Source organism: Lissotriton helveticus, chromosome 9 (assembly GCF_964261635.1).
Source record: "Lissotriton helveticus chromosome 9, aLisHel1.1, whole genome shotgun sequence".
Classification (NCBI taxonomy): Eukaryota; Metazoa; Chordata; class Amphibia; order Caudata; family Salamandridae; genus Lissotriton; species Lissotriton helveticus.
In genome coordinates this window covers 254666148-254683565 of record NC_136070.1, presented here as the reverse complement: position 1 = coordinate 254683565, position 17418 = coordinate 254666148, and the positions used below count along the sequence as shown (strand labels likewise).

Sequence of the window (17418 nt, the reverse complement as noted above, 5' to 3'; positions counted from 1 at the left end):
TCATCATTTCCATAGGAAAATGTCCATTAGAATTAAAATCACGCTGGACAACAAGACCTGTTTTCTCAGAAGAAACACTCTTTCTTCATCAGGGTTTCACCAGAGCAAATAAATGGCTGCAGACGAGGGATTTAATCCTTGTTTATAGATATTCATTCTAAAAAACATTATTTCAATTATTTACCAATTTAATTAGCTTCAGATAAAAGTTGCAAAGTTATTACTCAGTCCTTTATCGTGAAACATAATTGTCTTTAACACGATCCAGTCTTCACTCCAGCTCATACTTTTCAAATTTGATTAGCAGTTATTAAATTGAGGAGCAGCTGATGCAAACGTTAAGCAGAAAAGCACAGTACAAAATTATCAAAAATATTTGTTCAGTAGCACCATTTTGTTGGAAAATGTCGGTATGCACTAAATTAAAAAGCCTCTAATTAACCGATCTGAAAGAGACACGTTAGTGATAGATTCCTTACCTTAGAATTACCCCCAGGCGTCCGACTGGATCCGGAAAGTTTTCGTCAGCAGCATCCCTGCGTGTCGGAAGGTGGCGTCGTGTGGCTCCTCGTCCGTCGTAGGCGTCGTGATCGACAGGATGACGTTGCGGCAGCTACTTGGAAGCCCCTCTTGTGTGCTGACGTCAGTTCTTTCTTTTTCCACGTCAGCAAGCGCAGATCCGGAGAGAGTGGTACCCCCAGTCAATTTTTGACTGAGTTTTTGGGGACTTTTGTCTCGGTCTTTTGAGTCTTTGACTCCTGGTGTATTGGGATGCCCGGTTTAAAGTCTTGCGAGGTTTGACCCTGCATGATGTCAGTGCCGGACCTGCACCGCGAGTTTCTCTACTGTCTGGGGCGCAACCACGACCCCGTGTCGTGACCCGTCTGCCAGGCCATGGCTCCGAAACTTTGCGGGAGCGGTCCCGAAAGGTGCTTGAGGCCAGGGAGTCGGCTCTGTGCCGTTCAAGGTCCCGGTCCCATGGGAGGTCGAGAGACCGTTCACGGAGCCGCCACCATCGTTCAACGAAGTCTTCGTACTCAGGGTCAGTTAAGACAAAGCACAAGAAGTCGAAGAAGCAACGTCGCTCTTCGCCTTACCCTTGCCTGTCCTGCGACACGGTTCAGGATGCGGGTGGTACCTCCCCCGCGGCTATGGCGGAGCCTACGGAGTCGCCGTCGGCCTACCCGCCCCGGGTCCTTCGGCGACTCCAGCCCAGCTGCAGGAATTTCTGTCAGCCATGGCACGCCTCTTTGGCCCATCTGGCCCCGCCGACGCCCCTTCAGGCCCCGCAGGTCTGACTGGAGGTCCTCGCCCTTCTTCGTCGGCGACTCCGGCACCGTGAGACCCCCATGGATACATGCAAGGATTCCAACTGATGTCGGTTGACCTCGTACGACCTCAATTGACGTCTACGCCACCGGCATTGGCCGGCTACCCAGCCAATGTCGTCCCCGGCTTCCACCCCTATGCACCTCCGGAGAGGGAATCCAAGAAACTGGAGCAGTTTGGGAAGAAGATTTTATCTTCCGCCAGTTCAGGGCTGCAGTCTGTGAACACTGCATGCCTCTTGGGACGTTATTCCCAGTCTGTATGGGATACGGTGGCGCAGGTGCTGCCTCAGTGTATTGAGGAGGCCCGGCTGGTGCTCTCCCAAGCTGTTTCTGAGGGGAGAGATGCAGCTAAGTTCACGATTCGTTGTGGCCTTGACACCGCCGACTCGCTGGGCAGTGCAATTTACACAACAGTGGCGCTGAGTCGTCACGCCTGGCTGAGGACCGCTCGCTTTTCAGGGGATGTCCAGAAAACTATGATGGACATGCCTTTTGATGGCACTCGCCTTTTTGGCGACAAGGCAGATAGTGCGTTGGAACACTTTAAGGACTCGCAGGCTACGGCCAAGTCCTTGGGCCTTTTCGCCACGCGCACTCCTTCGGGGTCTGCTTTTTGCCCCTTTTGTGGCCAAGGAATGGGCGCCCAGACATGTTTGTTTCAAAGCCACAGGCCTGCCCAGCAACAGTCTCAGCGCAGCCGTGGACGTCGGACCCGCCGAGGTGGGTCACAGGGTCAGCGGGCTGGTCAATCCGCTACCTCCCCTGCCACCACTGCCTCCAAACCTTCCTAGTCCAGTGTTACAGGCTCACCAGACGCCAGTGAGCAACAGGATTTGCCATCACCTCCCCCACTGGCGCACTATCTCTACGGACAGGTGGGTTTTACAGATTGTCCGAAGGGGCTACTCCCTCCCCTTCGAGGCCACCCCTCCAGCCATGCCACCTCAGTACCACCGCATGTCAGGGGATCACTTGGCACTTCTCCAGCAGGAAGTTGTGCCTCTCTTGGCCAAGGGGACCATCAAGCGCGTTCTGATGCCAGAAGTAGATTGTGGTTGTTAGTCTCACTACTTCCTGGTTCCAAAGAAGGACAAGGGCCTGCGTCCTATCTTAGACCTTAGGAACGTCTATCGCTTCCTCCGGAAGGAGAAGTTCAAAATGCTAACACTTGCTCAGGTCTTGTCTGCCCTGGACCCACAAGACTGGATGGTAGCGTTGGACTTGCAGGATGCTTATTTTCATATCCCCGTCCTGCCGGCCCACCAACCTTACCTGCTGTTCACGGTAGGCCACGAGCACTTTCAGTTCACCGTGCTCTCTTTTGGCCTTACCAGCTCCCCTCGGTTGTTCACGAAAGTGATGACGGTGGTCGCAGCTCATCTGCGCAGATCAGGGGTTTCAGTCTTTCCCTACCTCGACAACTGGTTGTTAAAGGCGGTTTCGCCCCAGGCAGTCATCTCCCACCTCCGGCCGACCTCCTGCATTTGCTGGGGTTCTCCATCAACGTGCCGAAGTCGCACTTGATTCCCTCTCAGAAGCTCCTAATTATCGGAGCGGTTCTGGACATGGCGCAGTTTTCTGTTTATTCTCCCGAACAGCGAGCCCGGGACATTCGGGCTATGATTCGGAACTTTCGGCCCTTGTCCAGGGTTTCGGTCTGGATGACCCTGAGGCTACTGGGCCTCATGGCCTCCTGCATCCTGCTGACCAATCATGCCAGATAGCATATGCAGGCTCTGCAGTGGGACCTGAAGTTCCAGTGGGCGCAGCATCTAGGGGACCTGTCCGAGTACGTCCAGATCTCGGAGGGTACGGCACGACAGTTGCAGTGGTGGTTCACGAACCAGCATTGGGTCAGCGTCAGATCACTCTCCCTTCCCCAACCGGAGCACACAGTGGTGACGGATGCGTCTCTCCTGGGATGGGGCGGCCACATGGGAGAGGCGGAGATCAGAGGCCTCTGGTCTCTGGCGGAGTCCAGGCTCCATATCAACCATGTGGAGCTCCAGACAATCCTACGGTGTTGCGGTCTATTGTACGCCTTTCCGCCTATACCACTTCTACCAAGAGTGCTGAAGAAGATCAGGCGGAACTGGGTCCAAGTCATTCTTATGGCCCCGGACTGGGCTCGAAGAGTTTGGTATCCCAAACTACTCAGTATGAGCTTGGATCCCCCGATCCGCCTGCCTCTTCGGGAGGTACTTCTGTCGCAGCAGCAGGGGACAGTCCTCCACCTGAGCCTGTCCAGCCTCCACCTCCTTGCGTGGAGATTGAGTGGCGACAGTTGATTCCATTTTACTTGCCCCCTGAAGTCTGTGATATCATTCTGGCAGCCAGGCGTCCATCCACTAAATCGGTATACGCCTGCAGGTGGAACAAATTTGTCGCATGGTGCACAGCAAAGGCTGTAGATCCCCTTTATGCCCCTCTTTCAGAAGTCCTTTTGTTCCTTCTTTCTTTGGCCTGACAGGGCTCTGCTCTGGGCACTATTAAGGGCTACCTTTCGGCAATTTCGGCCTTTCTCGGACTCCCCGATCATCCTTCTCTTTTCAAGACCCCTGTTGTAAATTGATTTCTCAAAGGCATTGCTCACCTTTTCCCTCCTATTCCGTTTGTGATGCCACAGTGGAACTTGAATTGGGTTCTTACTTATTTGATGTGCGCTCCTTTTGAGCAGCTTCTCAACAGTCCTCTTCGTTTACTGACTTTAAAGACTGCTTTTCTGGTTGCAATCACCTCCGCTAGGCGCGTGAGTGAGCTCCAGGCTCTTTCCTGTAAACCTCTTTGTCTGTCTGTTCATCCGGACAAGGTTGTGCTCCGTGCTCGTCCTTCCTTCTTGCCAAAGGTTGTTACTGAATTGCACATCAGTCAAACTATAACCTTGCCCACTTTCTTTCTGCCTCCGCACCCTTCCAGAGAGGAAGAGAGGCTCCAGCATCTGGACCCAAAACGTGCGCTCTCATTTTACCTGAATCGCACACAACAGTTCCGGGTGGATGACCAGCTCTTTGTTGGCTACGTAGGCGCCAAGAAAGGCCGGGCTGTACACAAAAGGATTATCTCCTGCTGGGTTGTCTTGTGTATAAAAGCCTGTTATGCTCTGGCTCAAAAGGAACCTCCGGTGGGGCTACGCGCCCATCCTACCAGGGCGACAGCAGCTACTACTGCATTGGGACATGGTGTCCCCCTGCAAGACATCTGTCAGGCAGCCACGTGGGCCTCGCTGCACACTTTTACTAAGCGTTATTGCTTGACAGCGAAGTTCGGAGAGGCGGCTTCTATGGCCGTTCTGTTCTCCATGACTTTCTGGTGTGATTTTGGTACGCAGACCCACCACCTGGGTTGGTATTGCTGGGGTATCTATTCTGAATTAAGGAATCTATCACTAACGTGTCTCTTTCAGATGCACAAGTTAGTTACCTTCGGTAATGATATATCTGTAAGAGACAGTAGTTAGTATTAGATTCCATACCGCCCCACCCATCCTCCCCGTTCTACAAACTGATTTCTAGGGTTAAGGTCATCCCTTTCAGGGCCCTAGTTTCAATGCACCAGTGGTCAGTATCTTGCATGGCTCTGCGTTCCCAACGCGGAAAGTCGTGTACAGAACTGATGTCAGCGCGCGAGGGCGGGGTCTAAGTAGCTGCCAGAACGTCATCCCGGCGATCACGACGCCTATGACGGGCGCGAGACACCACCTTCCGATGCGCAGGGATACTGCTGATGAAAACTTTCCGGATCCAGTCTGACACCTGGGGGTAATTCTAAGGTAAGGAATCTATCACTAACTAATGTCTCTGACAGATAAATCGTTACCGAAGGTAAGCAACTTGTGCTACCAGTTTGTTGAGCAAATGCACGTCCAACAATATAAGAAAGTCCCAATCAGTTGTTCAGTCCCACAAATTGCATCCTTTGATATTTAATCATACATTTTGCTTTTTCCTCAGAAGTAACAATTCTCTAGCTCCTCAGCGAATATCTGTTGGAACAGTATCAACTGCCAGAAATATTATACCTGAATTATACAAAAAAGTGATGGATGCAATTCTTGAATTAACCTCAGCCACTGTTAATTACTTGGAGCCGCATCCCATCCCATTGTTATTTTGCATACCATGCCACCTCGGATTGGACCCAGCCATTTGCAAATCAGTCTCAGTGGGAACAGTCCAGCCTGAACTGCTGACCCAGGTACTCTCTGAACCGAAACACAAGCAACCCAGGACCAGTTTTGCCCTAGTTAGTGCTCATCAACCAGGTATAGCTTGGTTCCAGTGACAGTGTTCACAAGACCCACGTAGCGACACACTAAAGTATTCAAAAAAGTGATGAATGTTGGACCTGCTGCACCTGCATGATGTTACCCATGCATACGTTCTAGTAGAGCATATTTAAAGTCTTTATGTTCCATTGCTCTAATGCATTGATTCTTAATCTGGGATGTAGGATGCCCACTCAGGAGGAACACAACTGTTTAGAAAATTAAATAATAATACAATATTAATAAAGTATATACACATTAAAAGAAAACTTGAAAATAAAAAACTGTGTTGGTGCAAGGAGTGCCTATTCCAAGTACGTGCCAGGCTGCGACGTGGGCGTTATTACCTACATTCATGGAGCACCACTGTCTTGACAGATATATCCAGTTGGGAATGACACTTTGGTCACTTGGTTCTGCAAGGCTTTTTGTTCTGTGTCCACTCCACAGGCCCTCCTTCTTGTGGAAGTATTGCTTTGGTATCTGTTCTAAGTTGAGACATCTGCAGTTAGAAGCATCATTGAGAAGAACGAGTTACTTACCTTCGGTAGCAATGTTTCTGGTGAATATTCTATCTAACTCCAGATTCCTAACTGCCTTCCCATCTTCACTTTCTGTGGAGTGTCCTCTAATGTCTGATAAGATCCCAAGTTATTACTTGGCACACTGTAACCAACTATTGTCTAAGGTTGCGGAAAGGGAAAAGACAAGAAACGGACTGTACATGCAGTCAACACGGAGCTGCACAACACCGTCTAGGAGTGAGTGGGACAGTGCTACGAAAAACAAATCCCAGCACCCAGTCTGACACATAGGGAATAATCTAAGAAGAGGAATGTGCAGGTATCTAGAATAAACGTGAGAAAGAGCGTTACCAAAGGTAAGTAATTGTCCTTGTATGCCAATGGTGCGTGTTGTAATCTGTATATTATAGCTCTGAAGAGAAAGAAAGGCTGAAAGAGGTCAGGCTGATAACAAAATAATTAAATTGCAACTAGCTAATTGAAATAACAGTGTTGAATGTCTATAATCCCAGGTGAAATCCACGACGTCCTGACATTAACTTGCTCCAGTGAAACCCTGTTGAATTTAAAGTGTTGCTGCCAAATAAACACACTTCAGGTAATGAGCCTTAGGTCCCCAAGGAATGGCAGGGTCTCAAGTAGAGTTACCATCGAATGGTTCCTCCACTGTGCCTTCTGTTCCGTTGAGACCCTTTAACAGTTAGTACCAACTCTGGTGCAGAATTCCACTCTGGTCCCATCAGCCATCTTGGTTCCCAACGCCAGTACTAGAGGATGATCCAGTGTTGATTACCATGTTGGATCCAGTGCTGAAATCGGTCCGAGCTCGACTATTGTCAAGCTATGAAATAACAAAGGCGCAACTGGTAGTTATGCAGCTAGACTGTGAGCCTTTACTTCTGTTTAATTATTCCCTCACAGGTTCTCTGATGACTGTGGTTGAAGCAATATTCTTGCCCATCTGTGAATAAGCAGTTGGCCAGATGTCATATACCAGTGCTGTTGATCTTGATTGTCTCATCAAGCCTCCCTTCAGAGAGCCTTATTTTGTAGACCTTGACCAGTAAGGTGAATCCTAAATCATTTTCAGACGCTCCTCCAAATAGGGAATCCAAAAGGATTGACAGCTTTGACAAACGTATGTTTTATTTCTCCAGTCTGTCATTGCAGTCTGTAAGGGCAGTCACCTGTGCCCAGAAAGATGTTGCCGGCAGTCCTGGAAGATCTTGGGGCCTATTAGGCCTGTATGATCCATGACGGGCACGTTGGAGCCAAATATGTTATCAGCCCAGCTTTGGATAGCCCAGATTGCCTTGACAGGGCAGTTGGTACCAGTCTTAATCTTCGTATATGTGCCTGGGTGAGGCCCACTGTATTCTCAGGCGATGTGCAGGCTTCGCTGATGAGCATGCCCTTGATGGCTCCCGCCGCTTTAGCGAGAAAACGGACTGTGCTTTGGACTCTTTAAAGACAGTAGGGCTAGCTACGGTGCTTTCTTGGGGACGTTGACCCCTGCTAACTAATACCTGCACCAGTTTTAATATATTGGGTCTAATTCAGAGGGCTGGCATATAGGCCTAGACCACCTTCTTAACCAGTGATACAACTGACAGCGCAGTCCTTTTGGAGCTCCAGGTACTGATCTAGCAGGCAGTGTGCCGGCCAGCAGAGACACCAGTCTTCCAACTCCCAGTTCCCCCACCCCTCTGCTACAAGGCAAATAAACATCTCTAGTTTACCATCGGCTGTTAACTGATGAAGTTTACGTGTTTCTACTGAAGTACACCTTGTTTGTGTGGAGTGTGATGTTGATTTTAATGGAAATTCTTTAAATGGAAATGATGCTTGGAGTTTTAATTGAAGGACAATTAAGATGACTTAGAAACTTCTAAGTGTAGCTTGAAGACAGATGTTTCTCAAATATGTGCAGTGAGAGACTTGTGACCAATAGGAAACTTGGTGTTAGGACTTTGTTGGAAGCTGTTCCCCTTACTTCTGCCATTGCCAGGAAAGGTCAGACAGTGGAAATCTAGTGGTAAATCTATGCCCTCTATCCCTGTTGTCAAAAAGAATTACTAATGGCGAAGTAGGTCTTACTCGAGGATTATAATCCATGGATGGAGAAGTTGGAAATCACAGGACAAGATTCAGGACGAGTGAACTTATATCCTAAAAACAATATCTACCTCATATCTTGGACCATACCTTGTTAAACCGATGTATAGATCCACTATTGTCTTGGAACACTGCTTAGACTGATACTTTATCAATCCTGATATTAGATTATAAAGAGTATATAACACATCGGAAAGTTATTTATAACCTTTCTGCAAACAGGAAATCGCACTATAGAGATAGTTTTTATTCAATAAGTTAATCTCAGACTCTGTATATTTTGTATTTACTGTATATTTTGTTGATTTTTGCGTCTCGATATCTTGAGGCTATGCAAACGTAATGTATGTCACATCTCTTTGTTTAACCCTTCCTTCCAATATGTGTCTCCATACTACCTCATGCTCTGTAAAGCGCTCGGATACCCATGGGTCTTGTTCGCGCTATACAAAACTCTTTAAATAAATAAAATGTCATTCTTTGTTCCTCAATGGCCTCATTTCATATTAAACACATTTGTTCCTTCTGTTTACATTGCTGTCTTCCCTCACCAAGGTGATAGAGCTGATATCCAATGGTGCTCAGATCCAAGTGACCAATGGCAACAAGATCTTCTACCTAAATCTGCTGGCCCAGTACAGGCTAGCCACTCAGGTTAGAGAAGAAGTCGAGCATTTTCTGAAAGGTAAACTCAGTCTCTTTGTGATGTTCGCTTTTGTTTTCAGGAATTCTAGAGCACTATTTATAAATTATATTCTGTATGTTTTGGACAGGTCTAAATGAATTGGTTCCTGAGAATCTGCTTGCAATCTTTGATGAAAATGAGCTAGAGGTAGGTTTTGCGTGTTTTAAAAACCTTACCCTTTTTATATTGGTATGATGTATAAGACTAAGGCCTTAATTACAACTATGGCACTAAATCCACTTTGTGAGCAAACTTGTGGCTCTGGCAGCGGGATTTGTCATTTGTCTGCTATTTGCTCATGCACTCATTTCATATACGCTCTTTCCCAATGCACGAACTGTGTAGCCCAGGCTATTTGGCCACAATTCACAGCAGGTGAGAATCTTTTGGCAAAGAGGCTGAATTCCAATCTGTGATCATTTGAATACTTTCCAGAGTTCCAAGTTCTGACATAGAACATATTCTGTATCTCGTCTCTTTTCTGTAACTATGTATTAGTCACATGCCTCTGTACTATTGATATATGCCAAAGATGCCCAGCTTTAGGATTATGGTTACTTCAGGTGTTGGATTTCAATTCCTTGCCTTACAGAGTCAGCATTCATGGTACACTGCACCGCCGTCTTTTATCAATACATACAGTTTGCCTCTAGATCGGTAAAGATGCAAACATGACAAACAATAAATGAAAAGTATCAGCACGTATGTATGTATATAATATTTCTGTAGTGTGAAGCTAGCCAAGAGACAAAGGAGCATAGTATATAGTCTAAAAGAAGTTTAAAGTTACAGAGTAACAGGAGAGGAAGCTGGGTTGTGGGCAGTTAATGTACTGTGATGTAGTGTTCTTTTAAGAGCTGAGTCTTCAACTCATTCCTAAATTGGAATAGCGTTGAGGCAGTCCTGATGAATACGAGGATGTTGTTCCAGACCCTGGGTGCATAGTTAGAAAAGGCCTGCTGTCTTGTTTTTACTTTTTTACACTTCTTAGTCTGCAGTCTGATAATGTCCTGACTGCATGTTTGCCAAGAACCACTAGAGATGGTGAGCTTGATTGCAAGATAAGCGTACTGGTTGTAATGGCTTTGTAAATGATGTAGCTGCTTTTTAAGGTGATGCGAGCTGGCAAAGGGAGCCAGTAGTGTTGCATCAGATGGTTGTAGAGTGATCATATTTCTTCATGTCCTTAATAGTACATGCTATGGTGTGTAGCGTGTCATTAAGGATGCCATTGTGGAGTCTGGGATCCTGTGAAGTGGGGCATTGGTACCATCCAGATGCAAGAATACAAGGGTTTGAGCAGCAGTTTTGAAGTCTCTTTCTAGTTGAAACAGTTTTCTTTTTTATTTTAGAAGAAACTGCTGGTACCAGGCTGTTCTTTTTTGCCAATGTGTTCCTCGAGGGTGAAGTTGATGTCCTGTAGTAATCCAAGTGACTTGGCATTCAGTGAAAGTTGGGGTTCAAAACCATGAAAGTTCATGTTATTGAGCCAGGTTTTTACTGTTTCTCATTTATTGTTCTTGGCAAATAAAAATACTTTCATATTGGTTGGGTTGAGCTGGTCATTCAGGTATGGATGATGGGCAAGCAGTGTATGAGACATTGGATTTCTGAAGCCGAGGAGACTTTCAAGTACTGTTGTATATCATTGGGATATTGATAAATCATAGGGGACGGCTCAGGTGATACAGATCTTTGTGACCTGGAGATGCCCATGTGAACCAACAAACTGATGTCGGTTGGAAAGGTAAGATGAGAGCCAGGGAAGGCTATTGCCCATGAAACCCATTCCGACGCCAAAAGCAGCTGAGAGGTCAGCAGTATCACAGGGATTTGGAATTTGATAAACTATCTATTTGCTCATGGGATGCTTCAAAAATCTACTTGTCCTGTATAAAAATACAATTGACCCTTTGGTGCCATGCAGTGAGTGACAAATTATGGCAACGTTCTCATTCTATCAGAGCTCTGATTACAGTCTCTCTGATTATGCTAGGACTCATTATACCACGGTTTGTGTTCTAGCAGTGCCCTGATTTTGACACTTACCTGCAAATCTACATACTGGGGCTGGGAGCAGAGAGAAGTGGTAGAGCCGGGATTGGAATACCCTATGTGATGGAGACATCTAACCGCAGATTCCTTACCCTTGAATTTCCCAGGCGTGAGACTGTAACTGGAAGATTTTTCTTCGAGCAATACCCCTGCACGCCGGTAGGTGGCATCGGTCGGCTCCACGTAGGGTTGTCCGTTTCATCTGCGCCGTAATGACATCCATGTCACCTATATAGGCATCACCTCAGCGCTCTGACGTCACTTCTTTTCTTTCCTCACCATTCAAGCGCTGATCTCTGAAGAGAACTACCCTCTGCCACTTTTTGGCAGGCTTTTTTTTACATTTTGTCGACCCCTTTTTTGGGGGGAATGTAGACTTCTTTTCCATCATGTTTAGGAAGACTTCTGGATTTAAACAGTGCAGTGCCTATCGCCTCTCCATGTCTATGACGGATCCACCCCTGGTTTGCCTCTGGTGTCTGGAATGCAACCTCGACTCTGAGTTGTGCTCCGACTGCAGAAAGCTTTGAGGGAGCTGTCCCTAAAGCTATTTGTACATCGGCACTCAGCACTGTGTCGCGTTACTCCTAGGTGGTCTCGTTCACAGTCCTGGCTGAAAGAAAAGTCCGGGCATCGCTCCGGGAGTCCCAAGTCTTGTCGTTCCACGCAAACTCATGGGGTAGGACAGGTTAGAGGCATCAGAAACCCAAGTCCTCGAAGCGTGATTCCACTTCTCCCCGTCCGTAAGTTGACACAATGGAGGAGCCTCTGCATTCTAGGCCTCGTTCTTCTGGACCCATGCCCAACATAAAGAATTATATAATGCCATCTGCCTCATACTTGGGTGACCTGACCCTATTGGCGCTCCTTTGGGCCCGTAGGCTCCGTGGGGGCTCCATCGGGTTCCTCTCTGGTTGCACCAGTGCAAATGTCCTCCTTTGGACCTGGGAATGGATCCGGTCTGGCACCGCTTGTGCCATTGTGACCTTTTCTGGCGCCGGCTCTGACGCTCGTGGCGCCAGCCCCAGTTTGATTCCAGACGACCCGGTGCCGGTACCATGTCGACTTACATTGATACCGGCACTGAGAGAGCCTTGGAGTCCTTGGTCATTTCCTGAGTCTTAGTCCATCTGGGCTAGGATTGAAAGAAGATTGGGAGAGTTCACTGGACCCTTTAGAAGACCGGGCCTATGATGAAATGGACTGGTGTGAGGAGTTGGGTGAGGCCAGTGGACTGGACACATCTCCATATTCAGGCATGCGGAGGAGGGAGCATCATTTGCTATGTTGGTGTGAAGGGCGGCTGAGGTCTTGGACCTTCAGCTCCCTTCTGTGGTGGTCAAAACTAATATCTTGACAGAGGTCTTGCAGCCAGGTGTCTCAGCTTCAGAACCCTTGTTACCCTTTAATGAGGCCTTTACCAATGTCCTACTGGGTACCTGGTCCAAACCCAACACAGGAGCTCCTGTGAATAGGATAATCGCCATACGCCACCTCCCTGCTCCAGGCGACCTAACCTTTCTCACCACCCATCCTACCCCAGAGAGCTTGGTGGTACAAGCCTCTACCTCCCATGGTTCATTCCTTTCTGCTCCCCCAGACAGGGAATCCAAGAGGCCGGATAGTTAGGGTAAGAAATGTTTTTCTTCTGCCAGCCAGAACACTGCATGCTTATTGGCCCGTTATTCCCACTCCCTGTGGGAAACGGTTGCACAAGTTCTGACTCATGTCCCGGAGGAACCGGGGCCATCCTCTTCTAGTGGCCTCAGATGGGAGAGATGCTAAAAAGTGTGTAATCCATTGTGGTCTCGATATGGCTGCCTGAGATGCTCTGTAACTCCTAATGTAGCGGATTCAGTGCTTTTCTCAGCTCGGAATCTGGATTTGGAAGGGTGGAGGGCATTCCGGGCTTCCACAAATGGGGTGTTCTGGGTGTTTACATGCTTCTCCAGTATTTTACAGAGAATGGGAAGTAGATAAATGGGCTTGAAATTAGACCAGTTGATCGGCCCAAAGGTTTTTTTTACAACAGGGGTAGCACCATGACATGCTTACAGGCTTTGGGGACAAGCCCCTCCTGCAGCAAAGAGTTCAGCAGTTCAACCAGGGAAGACATAAGGTGGGGACTCAGGATGCTCAATTTGGCCGGGGGAAGAGGATTAAGTGGCGAACTTGACTTAATGGACTGCAGCAGGTCCATAAATTGCATTAAATCTAAGGGGGCAGAGAGTAAAATTGAGCCAGAGGTTGACTCATGACCGGGTGAATGTTTTCTTTCATACGAGATGGAGTAAGAGTAGGAGGTGAGCTGTTGATCCCGGACTGGGACTCAGCAATTGTCACCAGAGCGAGTTAAACGTTTGTCTCTTTCTTGACAAAATGGACTACCAACTCTTCGCATTGGGCTTGTGACAGTGGGGAGGATGACACTATTTTACTAGGGTCAGACCGATCTTGAACCACTTTAAAATTTGTTTTCGAACAGTTTTGGGCTTTTCACATTTTTGGGTAGAAAAAAGGAGGTGCAAGCATTTCTGCAACTTCTGTGGTAATGGCTCAAGGCTGATATATATTTTAATTTGGAGTTATGATCATAGAGCTTTCTCCACTCCCTTTCAAGTCTCTTTCAGGGTTTTTTTCTTCCATCAGATACAAATTAAACCAAGGGGTAGTTTGGTGCTGCCTGGACCCAGATTTTAATTTGGCTGGTAGAATGTCAAGGGAGTTTCTAAGCCACCTATCGACCATGGGCTGATCACTCACAACCTGGTGAGCCAGTTGGGGAGACGTACTAGATAAATGAGTACGGAAAGCTGGCATGTTGAGTTAGGCTCAATTTCTGACCATCACATCTGAAGAGACTACTAGCTGCAGATTACTTAACGTAGAATTATCCCCAGGCGTGATACTGGATCCAGAATTTTTTTTTGCCCAGCATCCCTGCACGCCGGGGGGGGATGTCATCACTTGACTCCGCCCAGATATCGTCCACGTACGTGACGTCAGCGAGGTCACATAAGTCCCACCCCGGCGCGCCTACGTCAGTTTTTTTTCCTTTTCCGCATGCAACGCGGACCCGGTTTTTGCTCTGAGCCTGTTTAGGCCCTTTTTCTTTCGATCTTTTGTGTATTGTGGGAACGGTGTGCGGATGCCTTTGGGCTTCAAAACGTGTTCATCTTGTGGACGCTTGATGTCAGTGGCTGACCCTCACCTCATTTGCATGTGGTGCTTGGGGGAGGATGACGGCTCCACGGACTGCGAGGCGTGTCAGCGGTTGAAGACGAAGTTGCAGCAGGAACGCCGCATGAAACTCCTCTCGGCTCGCATGTCCAGTTTGGCTTCGTCTCCTCGCTCAGCTTAAGTGGAGGGTTTCCGCAGCCGTCATCCACATCCATCTCCTGTGCCGCAAGAGTATCGCTCCCCTGTGGTTAAGTATTGCAGTTTGACCGCTAGGGCTGGTTTCCGGCCTGTTGGGGGCGTCAACACTCCACGGTGATGCGGCCACACAGGGGTCGGCGGACCCCTCTCGTCCCGTCATGGGTCGAGGCTGGAGGGGGACCCCTCGTCCCTCCCCGGGCCCTTCTCGTCCCTCCACGCAGGCCTTAGCAGCGCCAAAGGGGTCGGTGAGCCCCTCTCGTCACCTTATGGTGCGAGGCTGGCGGGGGGCTCCTTGTCAGTCCCCGGGTCCATCTCGTCGTTTCGTGCAGGCGGCTGCCTCGTCGGAGGTCGAGTCGGCCTTGGCGTCGCCGTGGGGACCAGCGGACCTCTCTCGTCCCCCCATGGGTTGAGGCTGGCGGGCGACTCCTTGTCCCTCTCCCGGTGTTTCTCGTTCCTCCACACAGATGGCTACCTCGGTGGAGGTCGAGTCTGAGCCATTCCGGTGCCACCCCTTGACCACCTCGGCTCCAGTTCAGCCCCGGTCCCCGGCGCAGTGTGACGGGATGGAGGCCTGTCCATCTCCTGTGGTGTTGGATGACGATGACGCCCTGCTCCAGGTTGCGGACTCTACCGCACCGGACAGGCGCCAGGTGGTGGATTCGTCCTCAGACATCCCCTCTTCCCCAGAGGTTGGGTGAATGCTGGTGTCGTACTCACCGGAGACAGGCCGCCGCGTCGTGGCTTTTTACCCCGGCGTCGTCGAAAGACGGATCCGTGCCATCGCCGCGGCCGCGGTTTTCGCCAGAGGAATCACAAGTCCCCCACTCTTCGGCGCCTCTTTCTCCTTTTCGGGCCTGGCCCTTGCCCACTCCGGTTGGCTTCGAAGACGGCCGCCTTAGCTTACAGCCGTCGCCCATGGAGGAGCTGCTTTTTCCACCGCGGGGCCCTGCGGAGGCGGTTGCGACCTTCTCTTGCGCTGTTTCCACGGCTGTGGGAATTTTGCGCATGGGAGATCCATCTGCCCATTTCCCCGCGGACCATCTTTAGGAGGTTCTTCACCAGGGCTCTGGTGGGAGGGAGCTGCTGCTCCCCTTTGAAGGTTCGCTCCATTCTTCGCTGACGGGGACTTGGGGGCGTCCCACCACTGTGGCTCCAGTGCCCCAACACCTTCTGCACCGGCACCTCCCAGCGCCGTGTGACCCGGCGTGTCTTTCCCTTCACCCCTCTGCCAGTGGCCCCCTCTTGCCGCCTTTCCTTCCCTGCCGTCGCTGTTGGCTCCACCTTCCCGGGAGGCCCGCTGGCTAGACTCCTGGGGCCGCCATATATTTCCCTCGACCAGTGCGGCTCTGCGGGCCCTTAACACCTCATGTGTGCTGGCTAGGGCCACGTCTTGCTTGTGGGACTCGGTGGAGTGCCTTGGATCTGCAACTTTGCAGGAGGTTGCTGGGGTTGACTTGTGACACCATGCGCTAGATGGCCGGGAGCTGGTGGTGTTTATTCGCCACTCCGCTCTGGATATCTCAGAGGGGCTGAGTCGTGCCATGGCCTCTTCACCTGCCCGTCGCCGCCATGCTTGGCTTCGGGACAGTGTGTTCCCGGAGAATGTGCTGGAGCGGCTGGTGAATCTTCTTTTTGAGGGCACCTTCCTAATACACGCCCCGGCGGAATCGGCCATTCGGAGGTTCTTGGCAGGGCTCCGTCCTTGTCCTCCTCCTCCTTCCCCCCCCCTCCTCCTCCTCCTCCCCCTCAGTAACTTGTTGGTTGGTCTGGATTTTGTGAGCTGTTCTTTGGTTGGGGCGAGTCGCCCTTGTTGTGTGATCTGTGTGCTTCCTGTGCCTGAGAGTCCTCCTTGCTTGGACTGTGGCTTTGTTGGCTACAGGCCGGCCCTTCTTCTGTGCGTGGTTTGTTGCAATCTGTTCATACCAGGTTAGCACTGAGACTAGGCCTCCTGTTCTTTTCTTGGCTGCTTGACAAGCCGTTAGTGTTTTGTTTTTTCCCGTTGCTCTTTCAGTTGTCCTCTGCTGCGGAAGTTTCTTCCTAAGAGGGTTCCCATGTTGGGACTAACATACCCTATGTGGGGTACTGATAGCTGTTATATAGCTTTCTTTGTGCTGGGGAGTTGTGGCCGCCTTCGGACCACTGCCCTCCGTGATGCTTCTGTACTTGCAGGTACAGTTTCCCTTATGCTGACTGAGACTGCCTGGGTAGCACCCCGAGGTGCCCTTCTCTGGGGTTGCTGTGCGATTCGTCAGGTTTGGCCTGCTGTCTGCGGCCTGGCGTCATGTCACTGATCTGCTCCCTTTGGTTCATGTGTGCGTACCCCTCTTTGTGGTGTGTTCGGGCCTTCTTCACCCTCATGTTCGCTGGCCTGGGGGTTGGGAAGGTTCTTGTGTTCCTCCTCCTTTTGGGACGCAGCCTACCGGTCTTGCCGAGTGACCCGGGCTGTTCTTCCTCTCTGTCTCCTTGGAGCCTCTGGGTTGCTCTTCTTCCTCTCCTTGCCTTGACCTTGGTTGGCGGTTCTGTGGCCCTGTATGGAAATGGGGTGCTTCGGCCTCCCCTTGCCTTGTTTCCTCTGTTGAGTGGCATGGAATGGACTACTCTTTCTTCCTTCTTCTTCCCTGCCCCCGTGGGATCTGTGGCGTTGTGCTATGGGGGTTCCCCTTACCTGCGGGGTCGAGGCTCCTCGTCTTGTCCGTTGGCCTGGTCCCCTGTGGGGCCTTTTTTATGTTATGTCCAGGCCGGTGGGGCCCTTTCGCAGATCCTCCTTCCCCGTGGGTATGTCTAGGGTATCTACGCGATACAAAAGGGGATGATGGACGGAGCGTTTGAGCAAATCAAACACTCAGCCCCAGTCAACTGATCTGGGCAACTGATCAGATTAAGGCACCGTAAATCGTAAATTTAGGCGTAAGATGAAGTGAGAAGAAGAGGGCTTTACTAGCTGGGGAAGGAAGTTCCTCAATTTTACATTGGAAGGTGTCACAGTAAATAATGGAAATGCCATCTCTTTACGATCTCTTCTAGTAATACAGTAATTGTGTGGCAATGCGGCGATGACGTCTGGTA

At 49.7% G+C, this 17418-nt stretch overlaps 1 protein-coding gene across 6 annotated transcripts in view; it reads left to right on the top strand.

Moving 5' to 3' along the window:
* AREL1 (apoptosis resistant E3 ubiquitin protein ligase 1) overlaps positions 1 to 17418 on the top strand; it is a 448155-nt gene that overhangs the window by 342690 nt on the left and 88047 nt on the right. For all 6 annotated transcript variants that reach the window (XM_078659892.1, XM_078659889.1, XM_078659890.1 and 3 more), the window contains 2 exons: positions 8790 to 8919; positions 9008 to 9066. In XM_078659892.1, the coding sequence (XP_078516018.1) occupies positions 8790 to 8919; positions 9008 to 9066 (189 nt within the window). The remainder of the gene's footprint in view (positions 1 to 8789; positions 8920 to 9007; positions 9067 to 17418) is intronic.